General features: G+C 33.9%; 1 protein-coding gene across 1 annotated transcript in view; it reads left to right on the top strand.

Annotated features, from left to right (window-relative positions):
• Positions 1-14059, top strand: part of PRMT3 (protein arginine methyltransferase 3) — a 123006-nt gene that overhangs the window by 106007 nt on the left and 2940 nt on the right. Inside the window, exons 14-15 of the mRNA XM_043451398.1 lie at positions 2289-2339; positions 2511-2598. Of these exons, the coding sequence (XP_043307333.1) occupies positions 2289-2339; positions 2511-2598 (139 nt within the window). The remainder of the gene's footprint in view (positions 1-2288; positions 2340-2510; positions 2599-14059) is intronic.

The raw sequence follows: 14059 nt of genomic DNA, 5'->3' as shown, positions 1-14059 counted from the left end.
AATTCTTCTTATATTAAGTTTCTGCCTAGTGTATGATACTTGAAGAGCACTCTATTTGCAGACTTTTAGACGTTGTTTATTGTTTAGATTTCATTCTTCCTCCTACCCTCCAGCCCCTGCACTGATCTTTGTGCCTATGTATACTTACATTGAAAACCCCACCAGATGATTTTATAATTTTTGCATTAAATAATCATAGGTATCGAAGAAATTCAGAGGGGGAGCGTAGTGTTTTATAGTTACCCAACTATTTATCATTTCTGTTGTTTTCTTATTTTTGGTATTTCAGGTTTCCTGCCAGTATTATTGCCTGTCAGCCTGAAGAACTTTCTTTAAAATGTCTTCTAAAAATCCTGTTGGCAATGGATTCTTTAATTTTCCTTCACTTGGAAATATTTTTATCCTTCATTCTCTAAAGGATATTTTTCCTGGATATAGAACTTTTAAAGTGTTTTGCTTTTTTTTTTCCTGTTTCATCATGTTTTTCTTTTCAGTCTGGACCTCCAGTCAGAGGTCTGTTTAGCTCCATAGGTCCCCAAGTCTCTGGGCATTTTATTTCAGTCTTTTCCCCTTGTTTTAAAATTGGTTTGTTTCTATTGGTCTCACTTCAAATTCACTGACTTTTTTCCCTGTATCTTCTCCATTCTACAATTCAGCCTAGGAAGTTTTTTGTTTCGGTTAATTGTGTTTTTCAGTTTAGGTTCTCTTCTTGTCATTTCTATTTCTCCACTGAGAATTTCTCTTTTGATTTATTTCAGTGTGTTTCTATTACGGCATTGCTATTAACTCATACCAACATAGTTATAGTTTCTGCTTTAAGTCTTTGTCTGATAGTCCAGCATCTGGGTCATCTCAGCACTGACATCTATTGACTGTCTTTCCTCTTGACAGTTGGTTCCATTTTCCTGGACTTTGTATGTTGAGTAGTATTGGATTGTTTCCTGGATATTGTGGACTCTTTGCTGACTTATCATCATCTGGACTGTATTGATGTTTGGTGTTAACAGGCAGTCAGTCCAGTTAAAGTCAAAACATAAGTTCTGTCAGTAGTGTCTCAGCAGACAGTGATTCACACCTCATTTCTGTTCTCTAAGAGTTTGCTGTTCTGTTTTGGGTTCTCTCCTGCAGGAACATAGTTTAGGAATTGGTCTGAGACTTACATCGTTTTTTCTGTTTGACCGAATTATAAATAGTATTTTGATTCTTTCTTGGTATCTGAAGCGTAATGAACCTCAAGGTTAAATATTGAATTTGATTTGGGCCCAATCTGCATTAACCCTGTGGAATCAATAAAACTCCACAGTCTTAACAAAAGCAGGAAACTATACAAATTAGCTTTATATGACTTTTTAAAATCAGTTTCTAATTTTTACCACTTTATAAGCTTTATTTAATGCCAATTTTAAAATAGGTTGAGTTGAGCCTGTCCCACTAGTGAAAGAAAAAGGAATGGTATCATTTAAATTTTAAACAAAAAGAAATTAAAATCTATATTTGATTGAACATATTAATTTCTTCTAGAAGCCTTTTATACAGTTACAGTGAACCTTAGAGTTACATCAGATTTCTTCTTCGAGTATATACCTAAAACAAGCTTTATTTGAATGGTGTAATTTTTATTTTCAGAAACAAAATATGTAATATTTTAAAATTTCATTTATCTCATCACAAAAATAATCATAGTACTTTGCTTTGAAATTGGATGAGTTAAATCAGAAGAAATGAAATGAACTGGGTTTGTACAAAAGAGTATGTGTCAGTTATTTAGTTCTGTGTAACAAACCACTCCAAAACCTAGTGCCATGACGTCAAATCACGTAGATTTCTTTGTCTCTGTTTCTGTAGTCTGGATTGTTCTGTTGGTCTAGTTCAGTACTAGTTCTGCTGGTCTCTCCTGGGCTATCTCACACTGCTGCGGCTGTATGGAGACTTGACTCACATGGCAGCATCTCGGTGGGAGAGTCTGGATGGGTAAGGGGCCGGATGAGCCTCGCTCCACGTAGATTCTCACTTTTCAGTGGTCCAACACTGTCATTTCTCTAATTGAACACATGTTCAGTATCTGATTAGCCTTGTTACCCTTATTATCTTGTTTACATGGGGAAAAACCAAGTTACATTACTTTATTTTTATTTATAACATCTTTTCTAGAGAAAATAGTGACCTGCCATTTGTTTAAGAGTGTCTGATCTTTGAAATGGTTTTTTTGCTGTGACTTAAAAAACCATGGAATCAATTGTTACATGATTAGTTTAATAATTGTTTATATTACTTCTTTTAAAAAACAGGCAATTGCTGGCTACTTTGATATATATTTTGAGAAGAATTGCCACAACAAGGTAAGTATCTCATAACTAGGCAAGTATTTTCTTTTTGTGCCCCAAGGTATTTGATCATAAGCATTTTGCTTTTGTAAGTAGTTGGAGCTTGTATTTGATGTAGTAAATTAATGTACCATGATATTAAAAATCTTGTACTTCATAAGACATTTTTGAACTCTACTAATGCAGGTTGTGTTTTCTACGGGCCCACTGAGCACCAAAACACACTGGAGACAAACAATATTTCTACTGGAAAAGCCATTTTCAGTTAAAGCAGGTAAGAAAGAAAGGGGGCGAGTATCTTACTCATTCTGAAACCAACAGTATTCATCCATTCTGCAACCACTTTTTCTGTGCCCACTGTATCTGAAGCAATGTAGCATACTAAGGTTAGTAGTTCTTAGAGTTTACCATGTACCTAAAGTTAGGTGGCATATCATTTCATTAAAGAAGTAAGTTAAAACTTTTATTTGAATCTAATGTCTGCCAGTTACAATGTATGTGCCATTATGTAGCTCTTATGTTGAGTACTACACAGTAATTCAGAAAATTTTTCGTTAAGCATTAACTAGTATGTACTTAGTTGAAACTATAAATAAAAGAAAATATTTTAATTTCCCAAGTGACTAAACAAATATCACCAATAGAAGTAAAGTGTAAATTAAAAAAGAATGTTATTCAGTAGTTACTATATTCAAAATATATTTGCTTAGAATTCTCTCCACTGTGTCCACCTCCTCAGATCTTACATAGTAACTGATCCGATGCTGCATTCCTTTGTTTTGCATCTTGTTGATTGTTCACTTAATGAGCACCGATAGTTCTTATGTATCTACACATTTAACACCAAAAGTTAGAATTTGATTATGGAATCTTTTTTTTTTTTTTAACTGCTTGTTACATGGATGTCTTGTCCCATCTTCACTTGAAAGCCTCTTGACTATGGGAAAACTGAAGGTACACCAAACCTCAGTGCAGAGATACTCAACATCAGATTATTTGTGTGTCTCTCAAAAGCAACATTGAGCAAAGATTTGCAGAAGGATCCCTAAAATATATGATTTTGATTTATATGAAGTTTTAAAAACATGTAAAACAACAGTATATACGCACACATAGTAAATTAAGAAACAACACCTAAGAATGATAACCACTGAATGCATCAAAGTGGTCACCTCTAGAGAAGGATAGAAATAAGATTGCAGGAAGGGGCTTTAGTGCCATATATCAACTATTTCTCTGAAAAACTGAAGGAACTGTGCCAGATGTCAAGATTTGACAGAACTGAGCAAGTGGTCATTATATCCTTCTTGTTTAAAATATCTCATAAAATTCTAATACAGTTTTGATTTCACTGTTGAAGCGTGAAGGAACTTAGCAGATGCAGACAAACGCCATTAGAGTAGAGCGGCACCGTGCTATTGCCCTTTCACTCTGAGGCTGTGATGCTCTGGAAGTGAAACCTGATGGCGTCGCTTTCTCTTTCTCTGGAAAGTTATAGCACAGCAAAACTGAAATGAAGCGAAGACATCTTCATTTATGTTTCGTTGCTTTTTTTTAGCTCTGATATTTGGATTAACTTTGGGGAAGTTGAAAATACTGCTTTTTTCCTCACTGTAACCATTTGTGTCTTACTACTAGAATTCTAAAGACAGTACTAATTCTTTCATGTTTTAATCTTGAAAGAGATTTAAGACAGCCTTTGAATTTTCTCCTACCTAATTGCAACACAATATTATTTATTCATTTATTTATTATTTATTTAATTTATTTATTATTTATTCATACTAGTGAAATTTTGAAATCCTAACTATTCTTTATACAGTAATCCTTTGAGTAATTGATTCGCTTTCTCAGAATACTGTGAAGAAGGTATATGATTCTCATGTTGCCCTGTGGCACCATCTACATTCTGTATTTCTTTCATTGCCATTGTGTGTACTTACATTTAAATAGTAAGTCCAGTAGGCGCCCCTGAAAGAATATAACCTGAGGAAAGTTTATGAAAGCAACAGTTCAAAGAAAAAGTAGTCATTCTCAGTTACAAGAATTTTTTTTTTTTAAACTCTACTAATCATTAGCCTCTGGTTGTATTACTAATGAATAGAAGCCAGAAGCTGTGGGGCAGAGTATTGGGATAGAAGCTAGTCAGAAAAAAAGATCTCTAGGGACCTCTGTATCAATATAGAACATGTTGATAATTGTATTAAATATAAATGGGCTGTACATCTAGAAGATAAAATTTCATTCAGTGCTAAAAAGAAATGAGCTATCAACCTGTAAAAAAGCATGGAGGAATCTTAAACACATATTACTGAGTGAAAGAAGCCAGCCATTTAAAGAAATAATACCAACTCTACACAGTCTCTTCCAGAAAATAGAAAAGAACTGATTTTATGAGGACAATATTTCTTTGATATCAAAAATTAGACAAAGATAGTACAAGAACGTTAAACTATAGACCAGTGTCCCTCACGAATAAATCCTCAACAAAATAGTAGCAAATTGAATCCAGTGATGTATAAAAAGAAAATACACTGTGACCAAATGGGTTTTATTCCAAGAATGCAAGGCTGATTCAGTATTTTAAAATCATGTAATGTAGTCCACCATGCCACAATCTAAAGAAGAAAAACTACATGATTGTATCAGTGGATGCAGAAAAAACAGTTGGACAAAATGTAATATCAATTCATGACAAATACAGCAAACTAGAAATAAAAGAGGGCTTCATCATCCTGACAAAAGGCATCCATACAGTCTATAGCTAGCATCATGCTGAATAAAGAAAGACTAAATTTGAGATAAGGAAATGGTGTCTACCTGCACCACTCCTACACTGTTGGTTTTTTTTTTTTTTTTAATTGGAGGATAATTACTATACAATATTGTGATGGTTTTTTCCATTTATCAGTATGAATTGGCCATAGATAGACATGTGTTCCCTCCATCGTGAGACCCCCCCGCCCCGCATCTACCTCCCTACCCTATCCCCCTCTAGGTTGTCACAGAGCACCAGTTTTGGGTGCCCTGCTTCATGCATCAAACTCGCCCTGGTTATCTATTTTACATATAACAATGTATATGTTTGAATGCTATTCTCTCAAATCATCCCCCCTTCTCCTTTTCCCACTGAGTCCAAAAGTGTTCTTTACATCTGGGTCTCTTTTGCTACCCTTTATGTAGGATCGTTGGTACCATCTTTCTAGATTCCATATATATGCATTAATACGTGGTATTTGTCTTTCTCTTTCTGACTGACTGCATTCTGTATAATAGGCTCTAGGTTCATCCACCTCATTAGAACCGACTCAAATGTGTTCCTTTTTATAGCTGAGTAATATTCCATTGTGTATATGTACCACAACTTCGTTCTCCATTCATCTGCCGATGGACATCTAGGTTGCTTCCACATCCTAGCTGTTGTAAATAGTGCTGCATTGAACATTCAGGTACACGTGTCTTTTTCAGTTCTGGTTTTCTCAGAGTGTATACCCAGCAATGGGATTGCTGGGTCATACAGTGATTTTATTCCCAGTTTTTTAAGGGATCTCTGTATTGTTCTCCACAGTGGTTGTATCAGTTTGCTTTCCCACCAACAGTGTAACAAGGTTCCCTTTTCTCCACACCCTCTCCAACATTTGTTATTTGTAGACTTTTTGATGATGGCCTTTCTGACTGGTGTGAGATGATACCTCATTGTGGTTTTTGATTTGCGTTTCTCTAATAATCGGTGATGTTGAGCATCTTTTCATTTGTTTATTAGCCTAAACAAAAATTAGACAAAGATGGTACAAGAAAATTAAACTACAGACCAATGTCCCTCGCAAATAAATCCTCAACAAAATAGTAGCAAATTGAATTCAGTGATGTGTAAAAAGAAAATACACTGTGACCACAGTGTATGTCTTCTTTGCACTCCTGCGATCTCATACTAGAAGTCTTAGTACAGTAAAAAGCGAAAAAGAATTAAAAACCATTGGGAAGGAAGGAATAAATCTGTTGTTATTTATAGATAATGTATACATAGAAAACTCTAGAAACCTACCAAAAAAAAAAAAAAATACAGAGCTAGTAAGTGAATTTAGCAAGGAAGAAATTAACATGCTGATTCTAAAATTTACATACAAATGACCTAGACTATTGTAGCCAAACAATTTTAAGAACCATATTGTACTTCTTACACTATGTAAATTCTAAACTTAAAAATTATATTAACACAAGCAGTATAGTATTGACAAATAAAAGATGGATATATTAAAAAAAAAAAGATGGATATATAGATTAATATACCAATAGAAAATCCAGAAATAGCCTCATTTTTATATAGTCAATTAAGTTTTTTCAAAGGGCCAGTATAAATTTAATTGGAAAAGGATAATCTTCTCAGAAAATTGTGTTAAAACAACTGAATATTCATAAAGGAAAATAATGACTCTTCTTATCTGACACCAAATATACACTGACTTTAAATGGATAGTAGACCTAAATATAAAAGCTTAAAACTGTGAAATTTCTAGATGATAACATAAGAGAGCATCTTGATACTTGAGGTAGGTAAAAGTTTACAAAAGTGAAATATTAAGTAAAACTCATTGAACTGCAATTTTACATGTTATTGTTTTATTATATATAAACTACACCTTAATAAAGTTAAGGCAAGGGTGGGATGATTTGAGAGAATAGGATTGAAACATGTTTATTATCATATGTGAAATAGATCGCCAGTCCAGGTTGGATGCATGAGACAAGGTGCTCGGGGCTGGTGCACTGGGATGACCCTGAGGGATGAGATGGGGAGGGAGGTGGGAGGGGGGTTCAGGATGGGGACACATGTACACCCATGGCTGATTCATGTCAATGTATGGCAAAAACCACTACAATATTGTAAAGTAATTAGCCTCCAATTAAAATAAATTAATTAACTTAAAATTTAAAAAAACAATAACCCTTACTGGACCATAAGTATATCCAGGATAAAATCCAGATTCTTTACCATGACCCTTTACAGTCTGACCATTTTTCATCATTTCCAGCCCTGACCTGTCAGAACCCCACAGAAGCCCATCATATGCTCCAGCTGTACTGCTCATTTTTTAGCTAACTTTCCTATCGTTTTTTCCTCCTTGCCTTTATCTGAGATACTCTTCTACCTAGGAAACTCTTTCACTTGATGAATTACACTTTTCCGTTTATAACCCAGCTTATTTCTGTACATCTTTCCTCATTGTCCATAGAAAGTTAACTGTTCTGTTTTTTTTTTCCCAAATCAATTCACACGTATATACCAGTGTGCTCTGATAAGGGGTTCTCATAGAAGATGAGTTATTTGCCTCTCCCTTCTTTTTATCTGGTGCAGTGTTTGGCATGTCATAAATACCCTCCTGAACGAATGAATAAGTACAGTAATATGCACTGTCATTGAAATATAACTTCCTTTCCTTACCGTGGGTGACACATGCCAAGGGCGTTTATCTAGTTGCTGTATTTGGTTGCCCCATTTTGTCAACTCTGATATTCTCTGAAATTTTGGCATGGCTTGAGGGGAGTGCTCTATTGTTGAGTGAAAAAATAGCTTGAGTCAAAAACTACTTTTTGACTCAATATGGTGTACAATTTTTAGATAAAATTAAATAAAGCCAAGCATCTAATCATGACAGTTTGATGTGTGTGTAAAGTTTATTTTATTGTCCAGATAGTAATGTGACAAGATTTTTTTTTAAACAAATAAAACATTGTGAACATACGTATATAGTTATTCCACCCAGCTTGTGTGTGTGTGTGTGTGTGTATGTGTACATGTTAATATTGTGAATGATGAGAAGTCTTTTTTTGGTAATAGTAAATCTACCATTGGACTTCCCTGGCAGCTCAGTGGTAAAGAATCTACCTGAAAATGCAGAAGACATGGGTTTGATCCCTGTGTTGGGAAGATCCCCTGGAAAAGGAAATGGCAACCCACTCCAGTACTCTTGCCTGGGAAATCCCCTGCACAGTGGCGCCTGGCAGGCTGTAGTTTGTGGGTCACAAAAGAGTTGAACACGACTTACCTACTAAACAGAAACAAAATCTACCATTGGGGGCAGACAGGATATTTGGAAAGCAAAAAAAAGACAGTGTGAATAGGAAATTTCTCAGACTAGGAATTTTACATTTGACCGAAAGCACAAGGTAACTAACTATAAGATAATGAACCTAATGCATTTTTGCTTTGGTTTGGGGTTTTGTTCGTTGTTGTTGTTTTTTTTTTTTTTTTTTCGTTGTTGTTGTTATTTTCACAACATAGTTCTAACAGTAGTTTCCAAAGAAATACTCTAAAATGTTTGATCACTTCCAGCATTGTGGGAATTAGAGACCAGCCTCCCAGAATGAATACTTTTAAGTATTTAAAGGTCACTTTTAAAGTTTAAATTCAGGATGGTTCCCCCCCCTCTTTTTCTTTTAAAAATAATGTGCAATTTTATTGTACAAACTTATGTGACAGTATTTATTTTAAAGATCCAGATTTTTTCTTGTGGTTTGGTTTTGAAAAATATTATTAAAATCATATTATTAGTAAGCTTTTATGTGATGGAGAATCCTTTTCTTTTTTTTTCCCATTTTTTTTTTTTAAACTCTAAGCTTTGATAGTGATAATACTGAATTTTATTTATCCCCCCTTGTAAGGAATGAAATTTTATTGCTCTGGAAGAAACTAATTTGAAAAAACAGAATTGAAATGAAATCAATTTTGTTCTTGATTGAACTGCAGTGCTGCTTTGTGGTGTACTAATCGCCGTCTGCTGATGATGAAAACAAGGTGTACAGCTTGGCTGCATAGGGACTGTCCTTTGCAACTCTCACCAGTTAACACACTTAACTACATCAGTCATTTTATATCTATTTGACACTGATTAATTACTCCTATCTCTACTGGCATTATAGCCGTTTTCTTTGGCACTTTAGCCAGGCTTGAACAATTGAAGTGGGTGCAGCAGTGTGAACTGTGTATTTATTACTGTGACCCTTCATGCTGTATAATTAACTTAAATAAGTACTGTTTTGCATTTCCATTTTGAAATTAAGGTTACGAAATAACTATTAGAGAAATAGTTATTTTGCTTGTATTTTGTTTTAAAACATGAAAATTACAAATCAGCTTATAAGACAGTGTTAAGACTTTTTAATTACTCAAACATTTTATTTCATATTGATGCTGAAAATTTTTCTTCTGTGAAAATTTTAACAAAATTATCTGCTACTCGTGCATCTTGAGCTGTATTTTAAGTTAAGGAATACATAAACCTCTTAAATACTTTCTTCTTTTTTAATGTATTTTTTAACTTGAAATGCAGTATTTGATAACCTGCTTTATAGGCACCAGGGAACATTTCCATTTTGACCCTACACTAAGGATCAAATAGGACATTTATAAACAAGCCAACTTAACATTTTTAACATGTCTAAAGCCACAAGGAGATCCAACCAGTCCATCCTAAAGGAGCTAAGTCCTGGGTGTTCATTGGAAGGACTGATGCTGAAGCTGAAACTCCAGTACTTAGGCCACCTCATGCGAAGAGTTGACTCATTGGAAAAGACCCTGATGCTGGGAGGGATTGGGGGCAGGAGGAGAAGGGGACGACAGAGGATGAGATGGCTGGATGGCATCACCAACTCGATGGGCATGAGTTTGAGTAAACTCTGGGAGTTGGTGATGGCTAGGGAGGCCTGGTGTGCTGCGATTCATGGGGTCGCAAAGAGTTGGACATGACTGAGTGACTGAACTGAACTGAAAGCCGCTTAAAGAGCAACTGCCGTTGGGGCACATCAACAAGAAAACCACTGAGTTAAATAAAATGCTCAAATAATTTTTTTAGATGGTGGTTAAACATTTGAAATAATAGCATCACTACTGATAATCACCAAAGTGCAAATCAGAGCATTCAGATACTGGTGGGTGGTGGTTACCATTTTCTTTCATTCTTTTTCTGTTGTTGCTTGGATTCTAATACCATCCAAATTTTGGTGAAGATGGCTGGAGTGTAAAATGGAACACATTTTATGCCTTTTTAAAGTATCTTGCTTTATAGAATTTGTTTCATTTTTTTGTTTCATTTTTGTATAAACAAATCATCAACCTTTTCCTTCTGGTTTCTCTTTTTTTCATAATAAGAAATATTGTGTTACTATATTTATACATTTCTGTTGACTGCTTTCTTTCCTCAGTGATGTAAAATGCCCCAATTACAATGTACTGAATCTCTATAATGAATCTTTATTCCATTTATCTATGAACTTATTCCTAAGCCATCACATTTTAAAAAACACTTTATTCTATATTTACATACAGTAAAAATTTACACATTTTATTTATGCAGTTTAATAAATTTTGGCAAATGTATGTTCCACCTTAGTCAAGATATAGAATATTTACATCACCCTAATAAGTTTCCTTGTTGATCCCTTGTGCAGTTTGTCATCCCCATCTTCAGTTTTCAGACTGGACAACCATTGATCTGCTTTCTGTCATTATGTATTGTATTACTATTAATAATATTAAGGCATTAGTATTCTTTTAGAATTTTATATCACAGTTGTTATACAGAACATACTCCAGCTTCTTTGCTTTTAGCATATTTTAAAGTACATCTGTGGGGACTTCCCTGATGGTCCAATGGCTAGAACTCCGGGCTCCCAATGCAGGGGACCCAGGTTCGACCCCTGACCAGAGAACTAGATCCCGCTTGCTGCAAGTGAAAGTTCACATGCTATAACTAAAAAAGCCCACATGCTGCAACTAAAGACCCTGCACCATCAAATAAATAAATATTAAAAAAAAATAAAGTGCATCTGTGAATCAGTAATTTGCTCCTTTTTATTGCCAAATAATGTTTCTTTGTATGGACTTACTGTAATGTACATATGCTTTCACTTGCTGATAGACTTGGATTGTTTCCAGTTAGGGGCCATTATGGATTAAATTAATATGAACATCCTTGTAAAAGTTTTTGTGTGAGCATATGTTTTCATTTCTCCTAGGCAGAAACCTAGGAGTGGAATTATTGGGTCTTATGATAAATAAATACTTAACTTTGTAAGATGTTGGCAAACTTTTTCACGGTGACTGTACTATTCAAGGTTCCTACATTGTTGTGGGTTTGTTTGCTCCACATCTTTGTCGACACTTATATAAAAGGGGAATCATTTTAATATGTTTTAATATGTCATTCTAAGTGTATGTAGTGACAGCTGTGTTTTTAATTTGCATTTACCTCATGACTAATGATGTTGAGCATCTTTTCATATGTTTATTGGTCATTTGTATGTTGTCTTTGGTGAGGTTTCTTTTAAGATATTTTTGGTTGGGTTGTCATCTTACTGGGTTATAAGAATCTTTATAAGGTACAAGTCAGATATATGCATTGCTGATATTTTTATCTCAATCCTAGTTTGCCCTTTCATTTTCTTAAGGTCTTTTGAACTTTGTGCTATAGTGGCCTAAGTAAAGAAATCTTTGCTACTCTAACGTCACAGCTTTTCCTATACAGTTGTTCTAAAAGCTTTATATTTTTGCCTGTACATTTAGGATTATAAACTATTCCATGTTGATTTTAAAAGTAATATTCATCTTTCTCCAAATTTATATTAGGTTGTTTCACCATCATTTCTTAAAAAGACTTTTCTTTTCCCATTTAATTACCTTGGCTCTTCTGTCAGAAATTAATTAACCATGTATGTATGTCTGTTTCTGAACTTTGTTTCCTTGATCTGTGTGTCTTTTCTTACGCCAGTAAGACACTGTAAGATGATATAAATCCTCCTGCTTTATTCTTTTCTCTCACTATTCTGGACTCTTTAAATTTGCATATGCATTTTAAAGTCAATTCTGCCCAAATAACAGTCCTGCTGGGATTTTGATTGAGACTGTGTTGAATCTATAGATTACTTTGGGGAGAATTAACATCTTAAAACAGTATTGAGTGTCATCCACAAACAAAATGTCTCATTTACTTAGATCATCTTTAGCAGTGTTTTATAATTTGATATAACTAAATGATGCATATATGTTGTTACATTTATCTCAAGAATTGTATGCTTTTTCAATGCTGTTATAAATGTTACTGTTTTATATTTCAGTTCTAATTCTTCATTACTCATGTGTAGCAATGGGGAATTAATTTTTTATATTGATCTTATGTCCTGAGATTGCTAAACCTTTTTAGAGTTTTAGTAGCTGTTTTCCGTTTTTGTTTTTTTGCATAGTGCTTAAGAATTTTCTATGTGTAAGACCATATGGTCTGCAAATAAAGACATTTTACCGTTTTTTTCCCCAATCTGTATTTTTTTTCTTCCTTTGCATCTTAATGCCCTGACTAGGACATCCGATAGAATACTAATTAGAGGCAGTCAGAATTAGATCCTTACTTCAGTCCCAGTCTTAGGAAGAAACCATTCAGTTTTTCACAGTTAATAATGATGTTATCTATAGTTTCTCATCGATTTTCTCTATCAGGTTAAAGAAGTTTCCTTCTATTCCTAGCTTGCTGAAAGTTGTTAGAAATTAACTTTGTTAGAGGCTTTTTCTATATTTGTGTGTATTTTTTTCATATTGTATTTCATATTTCTACATATTGTGTGTATTTTTTTCAATTGTATCATATTTTTTCTCTTGTTCAAAGAATTTTTGAATCTTTGTTCATGAGGGATATATATCTCTGTCGTTTTCTTCAAATAACTTTATCTAATTTTGGCATAAGGGTAATGCTGCCCTCAAAAGATGAATTGGGGAGTATTCCTTCCTCTGTTTTTTATACATTTGTTATTATTTTTCCTTAAATGTTGGATACAGTTTTCCCAGTGAAGACCTTTGTGTCTGTCTTCTTTGCTTTCTAATATAAGCATTTAAAGTTAACAATTTTTCATCTAAGCAGTGTTGTAGTTATAGGCCACCTATTTTTATATGTTGGTTTCATAATCATTCAAATCAAAATGTCATCTAACTTTGTTCTTGATTTTTATTTTGATTTATGAAATTTTTTTTCTCACCACATGGCATGTGGTATCTTAGTTCCCTGACTAGAGATTGAATCCTCATCCCATGTAGTAGAAGCACGGAGTCTTACCCACTGGAACACCAGGGAAGTCCCTGATTTGTGGAATATTTAGAAATCTGTTGTTTAATTTCTAAATATTTTGGGATTTACTGATTTTCAGTATCATTCTGTTTTGGTCAGAGAACATATTCTGTATGATGTCTATATGTTTAAATGTATTAAGATTTGTATCTATTAAATAAGTTTTCAAAAGGAAAAAACATCTTTTATTTACCAAATACTTACTATAGTCTAGCACTGTTTATTCCTTTGTGTAGATTCAGGTGTCTTTTTGGTGTCGTTTCCCTCCTGTTTAAAGAACTTCCTTTAACATTTCTTACAGTGCAGGCCTCCTGGAAAAGAATGCTTTTGTTTCTTTGAAAAAAAAATAACTTGTTCTAATTTTTCATTTTCTTAAGGATTTTTGCTGGATATCAAATTCTTAATAGGTTTTCTTTCATCACTGCAAAAATGTGTCTAGCTGATGAAAATTTTGAGGTTGCTCTTTTCTCTCTTCTTTTGTATGTAATAAGTCTTCTTTTTCCCCCTCTGAAAGTTTTAAAGATTATTGTTTTTATCACTGGTTTTCAGGAAGTTAATTAAGATATGCCTAAATGTGTTTTTGTTATTGCTGTAACTTTTTTTTCCCCCTGCTTATAAGCCTCA

This window comes from Cervus canadensis, chromosome 29, assembly GCF_019320065.1.
Source record: "Cervus canadensis isolate Bull #8, Minnesota chromosome 29, ASM1932006v1, whole genome shotgun sequence".
Classification (NCBI taxonomy): Eukaryota; Metazoa; Chordata; class Mammalia; order Artiodactyla; family Cervidae; genus Cervus; species Cervus canadensis.
The sequence above is the reverse complement of the archived record's forward strand: the minus strand, read 5'-3'. Positions and strand labels throughout refer to the sequence as shown.